General features: G+C 33.2%; 2 protein-coding genes across 2 annotated transcripts in view; both read left to right on the top strand.

Annotated features, from left to right (window-relative positions):
- LOC127860006 (vacuolar protein sorting-associated protein VTA1 homolog) overlaps positions 1-21134 on the top strand; it is a 172804-nt gene that overhangs the window by 103243 nt on the left and 48427 nt on the right. The window lies entirely within an intron of this gene.
- LOC127859597 (uncharacterized) overlaps positions 1-21134 on the top strand; it is a 57321-nt gene that overhangs the window by 14106 nt on the left and 22081 nt on the right. The window contains exon 4 of the mRNA XM_052397095.1: positions 20318-20451. Coding sequence (XP_052253055.1) covers positions 20318-20451 — 134 coding nt within the window. The remainder of the gene's footprint in view (positions 1-20317; positions 20452-21134) is intronic.

Here is a 21134-nt window from a genome sequence, read left to right on the forward strand (position 1 = left end):
ATAAGTATTAGTTGTAACAGATCAATCAATATTGCTCGCGATTAAAGTAAAAACGTTAAGATGTTTGATGAACATGGTCATGATCCAATAATTAATACAAAGATATCCTCTATATGAAAGAAATAATATGGTTAGTGTATGATAATATTCAATTTTAAATACTAAGTTCCGCCTAAATAAAAAAACATATGTGTTTTATTGTTCTTGTATTACCATAACCAAATAACCTTTAAAGACACGTTGTATTTTAAAACTAAAATTTTCTGTAATATGTAGAGCATAAGCTGATGTACCAAAGTAAATCATAAAAAGCCTTTTTTTTTTATTGTTTTAATAATATGAGGTATTAGTAATGGAAATCTACGATAAGCGAACATGCTTTAGTATGGATAAATAAACGTGTCTGGAAAGTACAGTTACACGGTTGCCAGGGGCACAGCAGGCCCGGACCTACAATTTGTTTTGAAACATGAAAAAATAAAAATGCTTCAGCTTCGAAAACACATTAAAATGTTGACCATAAGGGGTGAGATGTTATAAATCTGCATTTCATATTGACATAATCTTCAGACAATGGGTTCTGGTCGTGTTCGAAGGACATATCTATCAACTCTACTTCTTTCTATGTGCATTGATTCTAACTCGTTTCTTTTCACGTTACTCGCTGTTAAAAGTTTACTTAGATCTCCATGTAGATCTACTTGTCACCATTTCAACACTACATTAAATTGTAATTGATTATCGTTGGATTTTAAAGAAACACTCCGAATGTTGTTTATGACCGCGGAAATCTAAAATGGAGCACTTACACCCGTATCCCGATTCATTGACTGAATCCAGGTTTGTTTGGTCCCTTGATGCCGAACAAAAAAGTGCCGTTTTAGACATGACGACATGACTATTGGAAAGAATTCCCATGGTTTGACTTGTGAATAAGTGGAGTGTTACACTTTTAAATGTTTCTCTGTTCCATATTGTTTAAAAAGTTAGTTCTCTGGTATAAAGATAAAACAGTAAAATTTAGTTCTCTGACATTGAGATAAGACAGTGAAATATCAAACAAAAACAGGTCAAATTCTTATATTTTCTTATCTTATTATTTGTCTAGATATGCTTTAAATCTCACCACAGGCGTTACAGGATTAAAAAAGTTTTAGGGGAAGGACCCCCGAAACCCCCCCGTTTTTATGTTTCATATCCGGGCCTACAGCTTAAAAAATGCTAACTACGCCCCTGGTTGCCATGTTCCAAGTTTAATTAAATCGTGTACTCGTCCACTAGTATTAAACAGAGTTATTTCGTATATTTTGCATCTATTTGTCAAACAAAAAAGGATAATAATAATAATTATAAAAATAATAATAATGATAATAATAATAATGATGATGATAATAATAATTATTATTATTATAATAATAAAAATAATAATAAATAATATAATAATAAACATAATAATAATTAATAAAATATTCATAAATACATTGATACTTAGATAAATACATAAATGAACATTGTGTTTTTTTTCGTTTACAAGTTCCTTAAACAAAACTTACCTTCAAGCATTCGTTCCCTATTCAATATCTTGCAGCAAATGAGTTTACGATACGACAGCGTTCACAGTTATATAAGGTCCTCGATCGCCAATCCCACTGACACCCGCGTCTTGCGTTGCTATCTGAGATCGATTAATTTACACCATTGTTTTTGCCAGGCTAAGGGTATAGTGGGTTTATTTTGTTTCCACGAAATACTATTATTTTAAACTGAATATTACATTAATAGTTATGGTTTACACATGATTTATCGGTTACCACAAGTGAAGTAAATGTTCGATTATTCACTAAAACAACAGTTTTGTTTTCTGCTTTTTCTTACATGTACAATCAATGAATTTTTAACAGTATAATAAAAAATAATAATACACTATTTTCACATAATTATCTATTATCGTGTTTTATACAAAGTATTTGGGTTCATCTACGGCCAAATACGCAACCAGGAGTCAAGGCCCTAAGCAAACATGTTAAAGGGGCCTTTCCACAGATTTTGGCATATTTTGAAGTTTGTCATTAAATGCCTCATATTGATAAATGTAAACATTTGATCTTAAAAGCTCCAGTAAAAAATCAAGAATAAAATTAAAACAATGAAAAAAAGTAGCCGGTACCACGGCTCGAACCAGTGACCCCCGGAGTCCTGGAGTTAGTCTGAAGTAAAAACGCATTAGCCCTCTCGATAAAAACGCATTAGCCCTCTCGGCTATTCCGCCGGGTATACACAGGGTAAGTATTGTATACCTTATATATGCAATCTTCGTAGTTTCGTAAATTTAAACGACAACAACAGAACTCTCCAAATTATTCAATCGTTTTGCGTTGCAACGCTTTATAATTTTTAGGTTTTCAAATCGTCAAAAGATACATATAATGGTTAAATTGGACTATGGTAAATGTTCAATAATACTGTTTCCTCATAAATATCATAACTAAAACGAAAATTTGCGAATCTGAAACAACTTTTTTCAATTTTGTCAATTTACCAAACCGTGAAAAGATCCCTTTAAGTTATAGTTCTCAATTCAACTACTTGTGTCTCAGGTGTAGCTTCTCGACTAATCTGTGTGAAGTATAAGATTGTAAAAAAGATAAGGTTGATTAAAAAAAGTCATTAAGAAATTCCGATGACAAGATTCTAATCAACTAACAAAATAACACTACGCACGTTTATAAGGCAATGTTAGAATCTAGACAATTTATCTCAGAATATAAAACATTCGTGATTTGAATAGGGAAAGTTCAATATACGTGTTATTAAGTATTTTATGGATGTTAAAAGAGGCTGATGTGTATCTTCATATCTTTCTGAGAAAAACATCAATAAGATATATTTATTTTGCCAAGAGGATAATTTTGCTTATTTGAAATAGAAAGATCTTCTGATAAAACAGTGAGTAGTTTTATTATACCTGATACCAACACTATATATTATATAATGGCATCAGTTCTGGCTCATTATATGACAGAGGCTTTCTATAATCACGAAAATAAAGTTCATTGATATTTTTTTCTAGTTTGAGAGTTCAATAGATTCCAAGGGCATTGATCTGACAATGCTTCGCACTCTTGGTTCAAGTCTTCCGCATGTATGACCCTGGGTTATTCGTCAACAAATCATGATAACAAAACATATTTTGTTATATAATATATATGCACAAATAAGAAATTTATTAAAAATGCATTTGTCAATATGCATTTGCCATGTAACATTTAAATATTATAACGGTGTAAGCTCAAAGAATCACTTCGGTAAATTCAATCACATACGAGTTTTACTTATATCAGTTTTAAACGGAAAATACCCGCAGTTTAACGGACACAAGCGAATAATTGTGTTCCGGGCTTCATATACGTTTACTTGTTCACATCAAAATTGCGAGGACCGAAGTTACAATAAGCAATTACAAGAAGCAACTATCTATTATAATGTGCAAGCGAGCATGCGTATGATCGTTAAACCCTTACGTATTAAAGCATTGTTGGTGCGGTAGTCTAGTGGTAACACACTGGTCTACCATTCCTGAGGTCCCCGGTTCAGTTAGCACCGGAAATTTCAGAAATGCTTCAAGTGTTCCCCACCTAACTAGAGATGTACTGGTATGAAACCCAGGTAATTCTCGCGTGTATCTGTGCTATACACTGAGCACATGTAAGAACCAAGGGATCTATTCGCAAAGAGCTAGGGTATCGCACCCGGATTCCTTGTATCTAAATAATGTATTTTCTGCTTGCTGTCTCTTCAGCAAAACCGAAGGGCCCCATTGGAAATAAGTGCTTGCAATCCGCATAGGCTTATCAGGGCCGACACTTTCCGCTTAAACTAGATTTCGGTAAAAAGGGACTTCCTTTGAACGAAAAATACCATTACAGCGGAAAGTGTCGTCCCTGATTAGCCTGTGTGGACTGCACAGGCTAATCTGGGACGACACTTTTAGCACAAGAATTTTGCCCAATTTTCACATAACAAGACACTATTATACACATAAGTTTTATTTCAATAAATTTGTGATTGCATCAATAATCCATTCATAGTCAATATATTAACATCCAATTTATATGATCCATATATTTATCTTTGAATAGTTTGATATAACAGTATATTTTTAATCCAACACTAAAATATTATAATATCCATTAGAAACGAAGACTATTTTTTTACTATGCCCGTTGCTAAGCAACTTATGTCAAGCCGATTTTTAAAGTCGTTGAGCATTATTTTGCATTATTTTGTATTTGGTTTGCATTAAAGGGGCCTTTTCACAGATTTTGGCATATTTTGAAGTTTGTCATTAAATGCTTGATATTGATAAATGTAAACATTGGATCTTAAAAGCTCCAGTAAAAAATCAAGAATAAAATTAAAAAAAGGAAAAAAGTAGCCGGAACAAGGGTTCGAAGCAGTGACCCCCGGAGTCCTGGAGTTAGTCGGAAGTTCAAACGCATAAGCCCTCTCGGCTATTACGCCGAGTATACACAATTTAAGTATTTTATACCTTATATAAGCAATCTTCGTAGTTTCGTAAATTTAAACGACAAAACAGAACTCTCCAAATTTTTCAATCGTTACGCGTTGCAACGCTTTATAATTTTTAGGTTTTCAAATCGTTAAAAGATACATATAATGGCCATATTGGACTATGGTAAATGTTCATCATGTTTTGCCTCACAAATATCATAATTAAAACGAATATTTGCGAATCTGAAACAACTTTTTTCAATTTTGTCAATTTACCAAACCGTGAATAGATCCCTTTAATTGATAAAGTTCTGAAATGATTTCAATTCAAGGCAGAAAACGGGTACCTGCGAGGTATTATTATGTTGTTGCACATTTTAAAGTTGCTTTAACGTTACACATTTTCTATACTTTAAAACATTCATGAGCACCTGTTAAAGGGCAAATAGAATACTGTGAATGACACAGGGCACAATTTGTCTTCGGAGAAGTATATATACCTCAGATTTTCAGTGTAAAACAACAACCTTTCATTGATAGTAAAACTACGTACTGACTTTTTGTTAAAAACTCTGATGCCAACTTGAAGTTTAATATTTTAACACATTGATAGTGAACTTTGCTCGGTGCAACTTTAAAGTAAATTATGAAGAATATATTTCATCATACATGTTATATTATATTCTTTTAAGTTCCTTGCTGGACAAAAAATTACATCGAATAACTTAAGTCTCGGTTGACTTACTTTCATGGATAAAATTGACTTGATATTTCAAAGCCACACTGCCAAAACTTTTTACTGAAAGAGAGCTACCAGTTATATCTGGTATAAGACTTGCGCCTGAAGCGGAGCACAACATTATTAGTCAATGCAACTCATCCATCATCATGTGATTTAAAAGCAATAACATTTTTGTTTATTTTTGCGGGTGCAGACCACACACAATTAACAATCAGGCTGTCGTTCTGTTTTAACACATGATCGCCAAGACTAGGATGAGTTATAAACCGAATGTAAAAGCTGTTAGTAACAGTAATCAAACAATAGATAATTGTCTTAGGCATCGGAACGTTCTTCTGTTTCAAAAATATATAACATAGTGCAGCTTTTAAAGTTTTCTGAAGAAGTTTATGTCTATCATTTTCTTTAAATCAATATAAAATAGTATTCCAACATTTTAAGTATGTTTCGCACAAGACTGGTTTAATTGAGTTTTTTTATTGTGTGGATAACGTTTTTGAGCCAATCCATATTAGATTTGTTTTGTCATTTTTCATTTTTGATCGAGAGCAAAAGGCAAAAATATTCAAAAGACCAAGGGGAGCATAGAATGAAACATCGTTGTCATCAGGTGAGAGATATGTATCATAAGAAAAACTGAGAACGGTTACATTTTATAAAATCGAACACTTAATTGCATTTCAATGCCTTCTTTTAATTACAAAAAAATCTGCAAAGAGAAAAACAAATGTAGGGATTATTATGTGTACCTGTCGGCAACCTCATATTTCGTAATACACGCTGATATAAAACAATTTATTTGAATTGACGTCGTGGTATATTGAAGGTAAAGTGAAATCATTTTTTTCAAGTCTTTACATATACATTTTATGAGCGATTTTTATTGAAATGATATTTATTACTTTTATGACATATAATTCTACTTAAATAATATTGCAACGCATTATAATAAACTACACTCGAATCAACTAGACATGACACACAATTACATAACAAACGCATAACTATGAATTAAGCTGGGAGAACGGGTTATGAAAACTCATTTTGAGTTTAAACCGGTATCATAAAATCTCCAATTCTCAAACTTGGCTGACAATCATTCATTTATTCATTCACGAAATTCATTCATTTATTCACGATACATAGAATCACAATTAAATAAAAAAAGCAATGAAAGATATTTAGATATTTTTATTTGAAGTTAGTCACCATCGAACTATTGAATTATATGATGCCAACCAGACCAACAGAATGGTAACTATTTTAGGAAAAATAAAGTAAAATTAAAACAAATATTTCCTACATCTTGTCCTTGATAAACAGTTGTAGAGATATTCTATGTCATTCATAATAAGTATTAGTTGTAAAAGATCAATCAATATTGCTCGCGATTAAAGTAAAAACGTTAAGATGTTTGATGAACATGGTCATGATCCCATAATCAATACAAATCTATATGAAAGAAATAATATTGTTAGTGTATGATAATATTCAATTTTAAATACTAAGTTCAGCCTAAATTAAAAACATATGTGTTTATTGTTCTTGTATTACCATTACTAAATAACCTTTAGAGACACGTTGTATTTTAAAACTAAGATTTTCTATAATATGTAGAGATAAGCTGATGTACCATAGTAAATCATAAAAAGCCTTTTTTTCTTGTTTTAATACTATAAGGTATCAGTTACGGAAATCTACGATGAGCGAACATGCTTTAGTATGGACAAATGAACATGTCTGGAAAGTACTATTACACAGTTGCCAGGGGCGTAGCTGCTATTAGGCACAGCAGGCCAGGGCCTACAATTTGATTTCAAACATGAAAAAAATAAAAATGCTTCAGCTTCGAAAAACGCATTAAAATGCTGACCATGAGATGTTATAAATCTGCATTTCATATTGACAATCTTCAGACAATGGGTTCTGGTCGTGTTCGAAGGACATATCTATCAACTCTACTTCTTTCTATGTGCATTGATTCTAACTCGCTTCTTTTCACGTTACTCGCTGTTAAAAGTTTACTTAGATCTCCATGTAGATCTACTTGTCACCAGTTCAACACTACATTAAATTGTAATTGATTATCGTTGGATTTTTAAGAAACACTCCGAATATTGTTTATGACCGCGGAAATCTAAAATGGAGCACTTACCCCCGTATCCTGATTCATTGACTGAATCCAGGTTTGTTTGGTCCCTTGATGCCGAACAAAAAAGTGCCGTTTTAGACATGCAGACATTATTATTGGAAAGAATTCCCATGGTTTGACTTGTGAATAAGTGGAGTGTTACACTTTTAAATGTTTCTCTGTTCCATATTGTTTAAAAAGTTAGTTCTCTGGTATAAAGATAAAACAGTAAAATTTAGTTCTCTGACATTGAGATAAGACAGTGAAATATCAAACAAAAACAGGCCAAATTCTTATATTTTCTTATCTTATTATTTGTCTAGATATGCTTTAAATCTCACCACAGGCGTTACAGGATTTAACAATTTTCAGGGGAAGGACCCCCGAAACCCCCCGTTTTTATGTTTCATATCCGGGCCTACAGCTTAAAAAATGCTAACTACGCCCCTGGTTGCCATGTTTCAAGTTTAATTAAATCGTGTACTCGTCCACTAGTAACAAACAGAGTTATTTCGTATATTTTGCATCTATTTGTCAAACAAAAAAGGATAATAATAATAATTATAAAAATAATAATAATGATAATAATAATAATAATGATGATGATAATAATAATAATAATTATTATAATAATAAAAATAATAATGATAATAATAATTATAATAATAATAATAATAATAATAGTAATAATAATATAATAATAAACATAATAATAATTTATAAAATATTCATAAAAACATTGATACTTAGATAAATACATAAATGAACTTTGTGTTTTTTTTTCGTTTACAAGTTCCTTAAACAAAACTTACCTTCAAGCATTCGTTCCCTATTCAATATCTTGCAGCAAATGAGTTTACGATACGACAGCGTTCACAGTTATATAAGTCCTCGATCGCCAATTCCACTGACACCCGCGTCTTGCGTTGCTATCTGAGATCGATTAATTTACATTATTGTTTTTGCCAGGCTAAGGGTATAGTGGGTTTATTTTGTTTCCACGAAATACTATTATTTTAAACTGAATATTACATTAATAGTTATGGTTTACACATGATTTATCGGTTACCACAAGTGAAGTAAATGTTCGATTATTCACTAAAACAACAGTTTTGTTTTCTGCTTTTTCTTACATGTACAATCAATGAATTTTTTAACAGTAGAATAAAAAATAATAATACACTATTTTCACATAATTATTTATTATCGTGTTTTATACAAAGTATTTGGGTTCATCTACCGCCAAATACGCAACCAGGAGTCAAGGCCCTAAGCAAACATGTTAAAGGGGCCTTTCCACAGATTTTGGCATATTTTGAAGTTTGTCATTAAATGCCTCATATTGATAAATGTAAACATTTGATCTTAAAAGCTCCAGTAAAAAATCAAGAATAAAATTAAAACAAGGAAAAAAAGTAGCCGGTACCAAGGCTCGAACCAGTGACCCCCGGAGTCCTGGAGTTAGTCTGAAGTAAAAACGCATTAGCCCTCTCGATGAAAACGCATTAGCCCTCTCGGCTATTCCGCCGGGTATACACGGGGTAAGTATAGTATACTTTATATATGCAATCTTCGTAGTTTCGTAAATTTAAACGACAACAACAGAACTCTCCAAATTATTCAATCGTTTTGCGTTGCAACGCTTTATAATATTTAGGTTTTCAAATCGTCAAAAGATACATATAATGGTTAAATTGGACTATGGTAAATGTTCAATAATACTGTTTCCTCACAAATATCATAACTAAAACGAAATTTGCGAATCTGAAACAACTTTTTTCAATTTTGTCAATTTACCAAACCGTGAAAAGATCCCTTTAAGTTATAGTTCTCAATTCAACTACTTGTGTCTCAGGTGTAGCTTCTCGACTAATCTGTGTGAAGTATAAGATTGTAAAAAAGATAAGGTTGATTAAAAAAAGTCATTAAGAATCATCCGATGACAAGATTCTAATCAACTAACAAAATAACACTACGCACGTTTATAAGGCAATGTTAGAATCTAGACAATTTATCTCAGAATATAAAACAAACGTGATTTTAATAGGGAAAGTTCAATATACGTGTTATTAAGTATTTTATGGATGTTAAAAGAGGCTGATGTGTATCTTCATATCTTTCTGAGAAAAACATCAATAAGATATATTTATTTTGCCAAGAGGATAATTTTGCTTATTTAAAATAGAAAGATCTTCTGATAAAACAGTGAGTAGTTTTATTATACCTGATACCAACACTATATATTATATAATGGCATCAGTTCTGGCTCATTATATGACAGTGGCTTTCTATAATCACGAAAATAAAGTTCATTGATATTTTTTTCTAGTTTGAGAGTTCAATAGATTCCAAGGGCATTGATCTGACAATGCTTCGCACTCTTGGTTCAAGGCTTCCGCATGTATGACCCTGGGTTATTCGTCAACAAATCATGATAACAAAACATATTTTGTTATATAATATATATGCACAAATAAGAAATTTATTAAAAATGCATTTGTCAATATGCATTTGCCATGTAACATTTAAATATTATAACGGTGTTAGCTCAAAGAATCACTTCGGTAAATTCAATCACATACGAGTTTTACTTATATCAGTTTTAAACGGAAAATACCCGCAGTTTAACGGACACAAGCGAATAATTGTGTTCCGGGCTTCATATACGTTTACTTGTTCACATCAAAATTGCGAGGACCGAAGTAACAATAAGCAATTACAAGAATCAACTATCTATTATAATGTGCAAGCGAGCATGCGTATGATCGTTAAACCCTTACGTATTAAAGAATTGTTGGTGCGGTAGTCTAGTGGTAACACACTGGTCTACCATTCCTGAGGTCCCCGGTTCAGTTAGTACCGGAAATTTCAGAAATGCTTCAAGTGTTCCCCACCTAACTAGAGATGTACTGGTATGAAACCCAGGTAATTCTCGCGTGTATCTGTGCTATACACTGAGAACATGAAAGAACCAAGGGATCTATTCGCAAAGAGCTAGGGTATCGCACCCGGATTCCTTGTATCTAAATAATGTCTTTTCTGCTTGCTGTCTCTTCAGCAAAACCGAAGGGCCCCATTGAAAATAAGTGCTTGCAGTCCGCATAGGCTTATCAGGGCCGACACTTTCCGCTTAAACTAGATTTCGGTAAAAAGGGACTTCCTTTGAACGAAATATACCATTACAGCGGAAAGTGTCGTCCCTGATTAGCCTGTGTGGACTGCACAGGCTAATCTGGGACGACACTTTACGCACAAGAGTTTTGCCCAATTTTCACATAACAAGACACTATTATACACATAAGTTTTATTTCAATAAATTTGTGATTGCATCAATAATCCATTCATAGTCAATATATTAACATCCAATTTATATGATCCATATATTTATCTTTGAATAGTTTGATATAACAGTATATTTTTATTCCAACACTAAAATATTATAATATCCATTAGAAACGAAGATTTGTGTTGGGTCACGAGGTTCTTATTTCCACGAGCGACGTACGTGTGGTGTGACTACAAAACTATTGGCAACCATTTAATTAAAAAGAAAACTGTGTTTTCATATACAGAGAGTTAACATAGCAGTTCAGCTGGGATAAACATCGGACTCATTTAGTGGTAATTCGCGGGGCAGGCCCGTATGGCAGGCTTGCTGAATGTTTGAGTATTGGACTTTCATATTTGTACGAAATTGAAAATAATTAAATGTGTCTTGTAAATCAGAGTACTTGTTGAACGTGTGTAATACCAGAATGCATTCTTAATGAAAACGTTATCGGTGTTCTTGAACATGTGTAGGTGTTGTCATCTCACCTAACTATGCATCAATTTGAGAACAGTCTTTTTGTTTTTCCTCGAGTAAGACTTTTGAACCTTTTTCCCGGAGGCCGGGTTTTAATATATATTTGTAGTATATTTGGTGATTAGGGAATCCCTTGTCATCCACATTGTTAACTTAGTCGAATAATAGGGCCAATAAGCAACACGATAGCACAGAGGCACTAAATTTAATTACTATAGGTACTGTTAAACTGTTAACTCCAAGTGAATGGAGTGTGCATCATATCACGTAACCGTGAAGCGCACAGCGTGACCGGGAGCGCTTACTAGCGGCCTGGGGGACAGAGGGACTGATCAGTGAATATGAAGAATCCGGGTTGATTTCAAAGCCCTTCAGCAGGGAGTAGATCCGGTTAAGAACAGGTGCCGGTAAGGGCTCGGGACGTCTGCTGAGGATATAGCAAAAATCTGGAAGAAATAAAAAGCGAAAATATATGCTTAACACAATTATCAAATACATTGCTGTTTGTCTTAACTATATTTGAAAATTAAACTTAATCAATTTAACACATCGTTTTCATGAGTTTATTTTATTTTTATATATTATAATTAAATGTCTGCTGGAAATTTATATGATATTTTTCATAATTTGGATCCCGACACGATTATATTCACGCGACAGAACATAAAACATTTGTATATGAATGTGGCCGCAAACATAGCAGAATTGTGTAGACACAATAAAAAATCAAACAACCACGTGTATATTATCGCGACAGTATAGAACAAACATGAGTATCTTTCCTTGACAGGTAACAAACACGCACGAATATACTAACGTGACAATTAATAAAAAAGATCGCATACACGAGAATCACAGAAAGCAACACAACACGTGTATATTTTAGTGACATTAAACAACAGACAATACTGTGTAATATCGTTAAAGTAAGCAACTCATCACGTGTATCTTGACAGTAAACAACACAACACTTGTTATCACGACAGTTATTAACAATTTTTAAAGTATTTTGAATTTTATGCTAAAAATGTATCCATGACTCATCTATTACTCGATTTGGAATACATTTAAACAAAAAGATCATACAATATATTTTTTCGATGATAATTGACATTGTAATTCCTTAACAGCGTCAATATACATTGGGGAAAAGCTACATTTGATGTATTCATTTAATACATCTGAGGGTAACACGCATTGAACATAATGAAATGCTTACCTTTTTCAGGTCGAAATTTTCCTGCACTTTGACATTTGGACAGCAACCTAAATCGGGTTGTTGCCCCACACAAGCTAACAGCATACCCGCAATAATGGTAATTGCAGCGATGATAGTATGCTTTCGCATGTTGCTATGTATTTAAAAAAAACGACTGCTGTGTTCGGAGAAAATCCACTTAAGGCGTTTCTTGAATAAAATGCTGGCAAGTTGTCTGATAAATATAGCGTACGAGCAGTTAAATCCGGGACCCTTAATCCGCTTTACACGGTCGGTTAAATGACCAATATGGCGCCAGTTCGTAATTCTCAGTTTACGTAAGCGGCGTTATGACGCGATACTGTTTCGTAAATGAACATATCATCAACTGAAAAAAACCAGTTTTATCATACCACCGCATTGATATCTGCCTGATATTAGGTCGCCTGATATATTTTTTATATTATGGTCAACAGCAAGTTTCTATGTCAGTAATGTATGTAGGATGGTCATATTACTCGGAATCAACAATAAAGTAATCAATTTCAGTTAAATCGACTCATATTCAATAAAACAAACAATTTGATACCAAGATGTAATATATATTTTTAACACAGAATTCAACACAAACAGCAAAAAATATTTTTTACAAATATTAAGCCCGCGTGCTGATGACGTCATTATTAACACGTCAAACGACAAAAGTTAATTCTTTCCCGTTAAAACTGCAGCTTTTTAGCGATTATTTTTCATTATTTCTTTAAAATCGGGGACGTAGAGGTATGATAAACAGAAAAACAGGTTCTGTCTGATCTTTTTGTATTACTTGTATATCAGGCTCGGCATAAATAAATTAACGGCTCGGGCAAGCCTCGCCGTTATATATTATTCTAAGCCTTGCCTGATATATTACAAAAAGATCAGGCAGTAACCTGTTATTTTCTCTCTATATATACATATTAGCCGGTATTCACGATACTCCATAGGGGAATCTTAACTCATGTTAAAGGGGGCTTTTCACAGATTTTCGCACGTACTGAAGTTTGTCATTTTGATAAATGTAAACATCGGAACTAAGCTCGAGACTGGCGTCGGGCAGTATCGGAAGAACGACGTATTCGTGAGAACTATATGTTGAGTACATGTAAAAAATGAGTTTTAATGCATGTGCGTAAAGTGTCGTCCCAGATTAGCATGTGCAGTCCGCAGTCATGGACGACACTTTCCGCATAAACTGAATTTTTGTTAAGGAAATACTTTCTTTAAACAAAACATATCATAAAAGCGGAAAGCGTCGTCCTGGATTAGCCTGTGCGGACTGTACATGCTAATCTGGGACGACACTTTACGCACATGCATAAACCCCCTTTTTTACAGAGCAATTATAATTAGTGATGGCTTTATGATGATGAGCAAAATACTACTTACAATTATTTTAGTTAATCCACCGTTACATTTTGCAACATATGGGCTCTGTTATTTGAAAGTAGCTCATGGCTGTTCGTTAAAAGAAACAATTGCGCGGAATGATTGGGTAACAAACATAAACTTTACTACGCATTAAACTAATTATGTGCATACTTGAATTCAAAATTATCCTTATAGAGTTCTATACTGTATATTCGACAAATAATAGTAAACCATGTTTTTTCGATCTGATTATATGGTTGTGATCAATTTGGTGACATGCGCCACATCTGCCAATCGTTCTGACATGTGAATGCCCTTACATACATCAGCTGATAGAGTGCTGTTGCACTGAATCGTGAATATAAACCTCCGCAGTCGCTCAGCTACATACGTACATACGTACATACATACATACATACATACATACATACATACATACATACATACATACATACATACATACATACATACATACATACATACATACATACATACATACATACATACATACATACATACATACATACATACATACATACATACATACATACATACATACATACATACATACATACATACATACATACATACATACATACATACATACATACATACATACATACATACATACACGCTCGCGCAAGCACACACACGCAGAATGGAGACTTTAATAAGATAATGATGTACCCAATATTTAATGTTGACGATACGTACCTGTGGTTTAATATGATTCGATTACACATAACTACATGTTCTAAATTAATCTGACATGTATTGAGGTTATCATTTGTTTCAAAGTACAACACGTGTCCTTGATTGTTCAGACGCCGTATTGCTGTGATAGCAAACAACAATGACATGAATTCTACACTTATAACACACAAATAATAATACAAAATAATTAAGTAAACTTTCTAGATTCTATAAATTTAAATTGTATATGTTCTTTTTATGCATTCTGTAAATGGATTGATTAAGTTTTATAATAAATGAAAATAAAAGCTTATATTGTGAGTTTTTAAACACTGCGAAATATAATTTATTCCAAAATATGCTACATATTCTGCTTTCAAAAATATAGAGACTTAATCAGCACGAAGGGCATGGTTATGATGTTTTTGTAAGCGATACATAGACATATTGCTTGTTGTTTTATTTCAACTTATATCTTGAAGACCAACAGGCCAAGTCGGCAAACAAGCACGCACTGTTCACGAAGTCATGGAATAGCGCACCCTTGGTGTTTGTTTATCGATGCGACAAGGATCAACATTAATAATTAGAACACCTATCTATATACAACTAAATTGAGTATAGACATTTATGTATCGCAATGATACCTACCGACTTCGCGGCAGTCACGAGATACATCAACCCATATATATTTGTATATAACATCCCTTGTATCGCAAATATTAAATAATGCAGACCTCTTGACTTTCTTCACTTGAAGTTTATACGCATTCAAGTGCAGGTTGTTGTAAAAATCGAAGGAATATTACGCCAAAAAATATGGATTATTTAGTAAGTTGCGTTTGATTTTAAATTATTTCAATGAACCAACATTTTTTTACCACAGGTCAGTGTACGTCTGTTACTTTCTCTTTAATGAATTTTACTACATGTACAACAATTTCGGCGCATTATTTCAAATACTTCGGCGTATTGAGTGAGATGGATCGAAATATTAGTTTCATAGGTCATATCATACTTTATTTAGATAGAGATTTGATCGAAACTTTTAATTCCAAATGTCAAGTAAATAACGGTAGCCTATTTTCATTAAGAAGAACACATTTCAAACGCTGATGTCGCTGCAATATTATAATGAAATAACCAGATACAGAATGTGAACAATTGCCACTACCGCTCATTGAGTCATCGTCGACCTGAAATGGCTTGAAATCATACGGGGGTGAATAAAAGCCGATTCGTGTCACCCTATGGTGACTTCAAGTCGATACATGTCACCCTGGGTAGACTTCTAGCCGACCGGGTGACTGAAATCGGCTTGAAGTCACCCCAGGGTGACAAGAATCGGCTTCTAATAACCCCGGGTGATTTCAAGCCATTTCAGGTCGACACTGACCCAATGAGCGCCACTACCTTATGTGCTGAAAATAATATACGCTGCGCAATTGATGGTATGGCTTTTGTTGACAGGAAATAAACCATACATGTTTCTTAAATTATACATTCATCACTTGTCGCAATTTCTAATTGCTCTATAAGGTGTGTTAAGAAATACTTTATTCTTGGCAAAGCCAATACAACTATGATCTTGTTCAATGGAAAACAAGTAGAGTTAGCTCTACAGAGCGGCAACGAAACCTCTCCGTTGAAGTGTATGTGTAAAGTAACGCAATCTTATGGAAACCTATAAACGATATTGCTATTTGTATCAACAAATGTTTCAAATCATGTGAAACCTAAATATGTATATCGAAATATACTTACTGTCTTTTTAAACATTAAATTGTTTTAAAAGTGTTTGTATTTTTTATTAGATTAACACTGAATTAGTCTATTTTAGTAAAACAATTTTGTTTACGCGTTCGTTTTTTTTTCTTAAACGTCACAATATTTCTTACACATATTTATCGTTTGTATGAAAACTTAATAAATTGATTGATTTTGGTTTTATTACCAGAGAAAAAAAACCACAAACATAATGCCATACAATGTGAAATGAAGCTTAAAAGACTCTTTGCATGGTTATGGGATAGAAAAACATTGGTTTTCAAAGTCTGTTTTCATTTCTAGCAACTTAAATACGAATTTGTAGAAGAAATCTTATTTCATTATTCACATTAGATTGGTGTTTACACCTTGTTTTTCTTAAAACATCACTTGCAATTTTGTTGTGTTCCATTACAGGGTACACTTAGCAATTTTGGATTATAAACTGTATTCAGAATTTCAAGTGCACATAAGTAAATGTACATTAAATACATAAATTAAACTAGATTAGTTGTATATGTTGGTAAATATTTGTCCTGCATGAGAAAAATTACTCAATATGTTTCATCTTTCAATGCAATGTTAGTTCTTTCTGATTTTCCCTGTTAAACCACGTGTGTTTACTCAAGAGCAGGTTAAATTTTGCTACCACCGCTTATCAGAAACCAGACTGAACTCGCCATTTTAATTTTAAAATGAAAGTAAAGTTATTATCGAGAGTTATCAGTTTAAAAATGTATATCATTTAATGTCGCCAGATATCTAATGCTTTCCATTGACTTCCGGCATCCCCAAAACATAAACTATGAGTATAGAGTGAACACTTATATGTTTAAATGAAAACACTAACTAGGTGAAATGATAAATGGATGCATAATCTTCCAACAAAATAAGCATGTCTGTTCAAAGGGTTTGAATATACATACATTGTGTAGCCAGTTTACAAAATGTGTTTGTGTAATTTGAAATCAATGCTTATGAGCACAAAGCATGTATATTATAAAATCATATACTTATAATGCTATATGAATAAATATTAAATATATGCATTTGAATTGTTATTATTTCGGTATTATATCTGTATATTCGAGACATTGAATAAGAACATACGCATATATGCTACGCAAGTATTATCATCTAGCATGATTTGCAATTATGTTGTATGTTGTATGCCCAATATACAATATTGTTACGTAGTCATTTAACATTGGTATGCAACTTATCCGCTTTTTTGCTAAAACCGTAATATGAAATATAAACAAACGTTTACTGTACCAAACTTCTGCAAAAGAAACAAACCGTGTTGGACCTTTAATGGGTTTTTGTCACACTTCAACAGATTGCCAAGATCAAAATATATGTCATACTTTTTAAATGCATTTACTGTTAAATTTCAACATTTTTTTCATACGTTTTATTGAATTATGGTATCGAACTACATGAACTTTGTAGGGAAGTTGCCCTTTACTCCGTGAAGATTTCAGTCTTAAAGACAGCATGATCACTGTCAACTGGGTCATGCGTGTTGTGTATCGTGTTATTTCTTAAAAGTTGACCCAGCATTTGTAAAAATATTGCAAGACATATACATTTCCAGAAAGGAAATTCATTTCTGCGTTGAATAAGACCGAGATCGTGAAAATCGCTGCACAATTGATGAAGATATGGCTGTTCAAAGCGATGCACCCCGTTTTGGGGTGATTTTGAGTTGCATACCTTGTTATATATATATTTGATAGTGAAATTTTTTTTTTCAGAAAAGTTAATTTTTCGTTATAATATGATTATTTATCATTCAAAATGATGTTTTCACTAATTAATATCATAGCCACACGCTAACCACCTGTGACATAAACATGTTCGTGAAGTTTTTACAACATATATTAGTATACTATCTACAACTATTATACGGCATGTGTTTCATCCATTAGATGTCAATTTTTAATTTGCAAACTTGTATGTGAAAACTTTCGAAGTTTTCACTTCAAAAATTGCTGTCGTATATACTGTTGCATATTCTTTTTATTTTTTTCTTTGGTCTGTCACAGATTTTATTCTTTAGCATAGGAATGATTTGGGATTCTGTTCTAGGCAATGTCCGAACATTGGACTAATTCATGAAAAATAAATGCCAAGTAAGTCAAACGAGATCATTTTTATTTTCAAGAATGATGCAGAAAGCTTTTGTTTGTCAAACGGTTAGTAGATCACGCGTTAATTATTTTATTTACAATCATTGTGGGGATTTCCAGAACTTATTTCACTACATAAGACTCCGACCGTGGTTTGTTGCTGCAAAACTCTGACTAATTTTCCTTTTTTTGCGAAAACAAAAAGTCGTGGGTCGTGGTAGAATTGAATTTAAACAACCGTATTATCAGTCAGTTATTGTTGACCTTAGCTTATATAAACTGGGTACAAAAACTGGGTACACTGTTACACACTCGGTTATGTGGTACACTTGATTAAGAGTCTGCATACATATCTGTATTACGTTTTAAGGTTTCAGATAAATGAACAGATAAATATTCGTTCCGATATGTTTCAACAAATAGTTCACGTTACATAAACATTATAGGAATGTACTGTCTTGATGCAATTGTAGTACACGCACCGCGTTTCGTTTGATATAGGGTATTAACCTTTCTCAAACATTTCAAAGGCCAGAAAACAGCCAATAGAAAACAGATCACAGTGCCCCAGATAATTATTTTGAAAATAGGGTTTTCGCCAATTGATTTTGAAAAATAGGGTGATTTCATCCTTGAAATAGGGTGAATCGAGTTATAAAAATGCATACCGTAAAATCATTGCTGCTTTACTTGTATTGAAGCTGCACACTTTTATTTATTCAATAAAACTGTAAACTATCATCATTTACTTTAATAAACTGATGTTTCATAATATCTTTAAACCTTGAAACTGTCCATATTATAAACTTTAAACTTAAAAAAAATCGATAACACGAATGATTCGGCACTTATTGGCTCTTGCTTTCTTGGTTCAAAAAAAAGTTTGCGATCGACTGATATTTTGGCCAAACAATCGCGTACGTCTTTGGACCTGTTTTGGACATTTTTATTACGCATCGTAATAGAAATTGAAAGTACAGACGCTTTACAAATATATGCAGAATGAACGACGGATTAAGTCAGATTGAAAATGATGTATGTCATCGTAAATAATTTGGTCATACGCTTTATTTAACTATGAAATCTAGTCCGCGGAGCATTTGAATAACTTGGACTTTTTTCCTGCCCTGTTATCCAGGCGCTTGCTTAATGAAAGCGTCGCCGCGTTGCGCTAATAATTCCAAAGAAGAAATACCGAAAATTAGCAAAGCAGTTGATTGAAGCTATTGTACCGTACGCATTAAATTTGATGAATTTGCGTAAAAGTCAAATTAGTTGCGTTTTCAATACCCATGATATTGTATTTCTTTGCGTTTTTAAACATTTTAATAGGGTGAAAACGCAGATACGCAGCTTAACTGGGGCACTGAGATAACCAACATAAAAAAACTGATTCTGATGAACATATTACAGACCAAGCTACAAAACACTCTTTGAAATCAGAAAAACTTTACGATTTGATGGCTCGGCGCAAAATTATGCTTCCTTATCGACCTCTTGTACATGTTGAAAATACGTTTAAATTACAATGGAGTTTTGAAATGGTAAAAACAAGAAAAAAGAACATATTTATAAGATTATAAATTAGGAAAACCATGCTCCACCGCCATAAAGAGAACATATCATGCCCCACCGCCTTTTTTTTCAGACTGCTTCTTCGATGAGCAATACATTATACTAACTCCACATTTTTTTCAAGATGTTTTTGGAAAACAGAATTTATCTCAGAGAACACATCAAGCAGACCAACGTAAAATCATTTCAATCAAAAATCGCAATTTCAACCATAATTAAATCGATGAAACAACTTTTACAATTTGCACATGCACCCCGTGGTCAGCGCTCTTTGTGCACGTATTAGATTTTGTTTTAAAGTTCTGGAAATCGGGATGATGGCCATCTAATAATGAATAACCATTCACTTAAGGAACCATCTACTCGCCTACGGGTGTGCTGTTTAGGGGCTTCCTGATTGAGGCCCGTCTCCAGGACGCCTCTACCGCAGACCCTTATGGGACCTTCAGCGTGATTGATTCCAATACCCAGACGCAGTGTGGAACGGTACACATTTACTACATTTAAATGTTTTTATTTGTTGTGTGTGCATGTGTGAATTACATTAATATAATCCGTATCATCAGATTTGGCCGTCGCCCACCACCAAGAAGACTTGCGAACTGAGTACGCGAGATTAGTGTCTGGTGTGAAACTCCTTGCATTCTGCACTCAGTACAGGTTACATGCAAATTACTAGTTAAAAGGGGGGGGGGGAATCTGCGATCTCTTCCTTTTGGTGCAAGTAGGTTTTTCTTTCACTTTTGTAAACGATTTTGTTCAAATGATTGACTTACGCCTGCACGTGATGTCTGCAGATACAGCATGGGCACAGGGGCACAGGGATAGAACTAGATATTTTAAAATCATCATTCTGATTCGTGTCTGTTTCATTACAACTTCAGCGAAACGTATATTCAAGACGAGTCCAGTTTTGCAACGTTACTGGAATTCGTATTGTTGTATTAAACACAAAGCGTGTTTTAATGTGAAGCAATAACCAGTGTATATTATTAATGTTCATGTGTGAGTCGTTAACTTACGCGGTTTTATTATACATTCATAATCGTGTTATTGGTAATTTCATTCACGATGGCGTGTACGTCAATAATCGTATTTGTATTTATGTATTACTCGTAGAAAGCAAAAATATTGAAGACCTTTTTTATTTAAGCTCTTTGCTTGGAAAA

Source organism: Dreissena polymorpha, chromosome 15, assembly GCF_020536995.1.
Source record: "Dreissena polymorpha isolate Duluth1 chromosome 15, UMN_Dpol_1.0, whole genome shotgun sequence".
Taxonomy (NCBI): Eukaryota; Metazoa; Mollusca; class Bivalvia; order Myida; family Dreissenidae; genus Dreissena; species Dreissena polymorpha.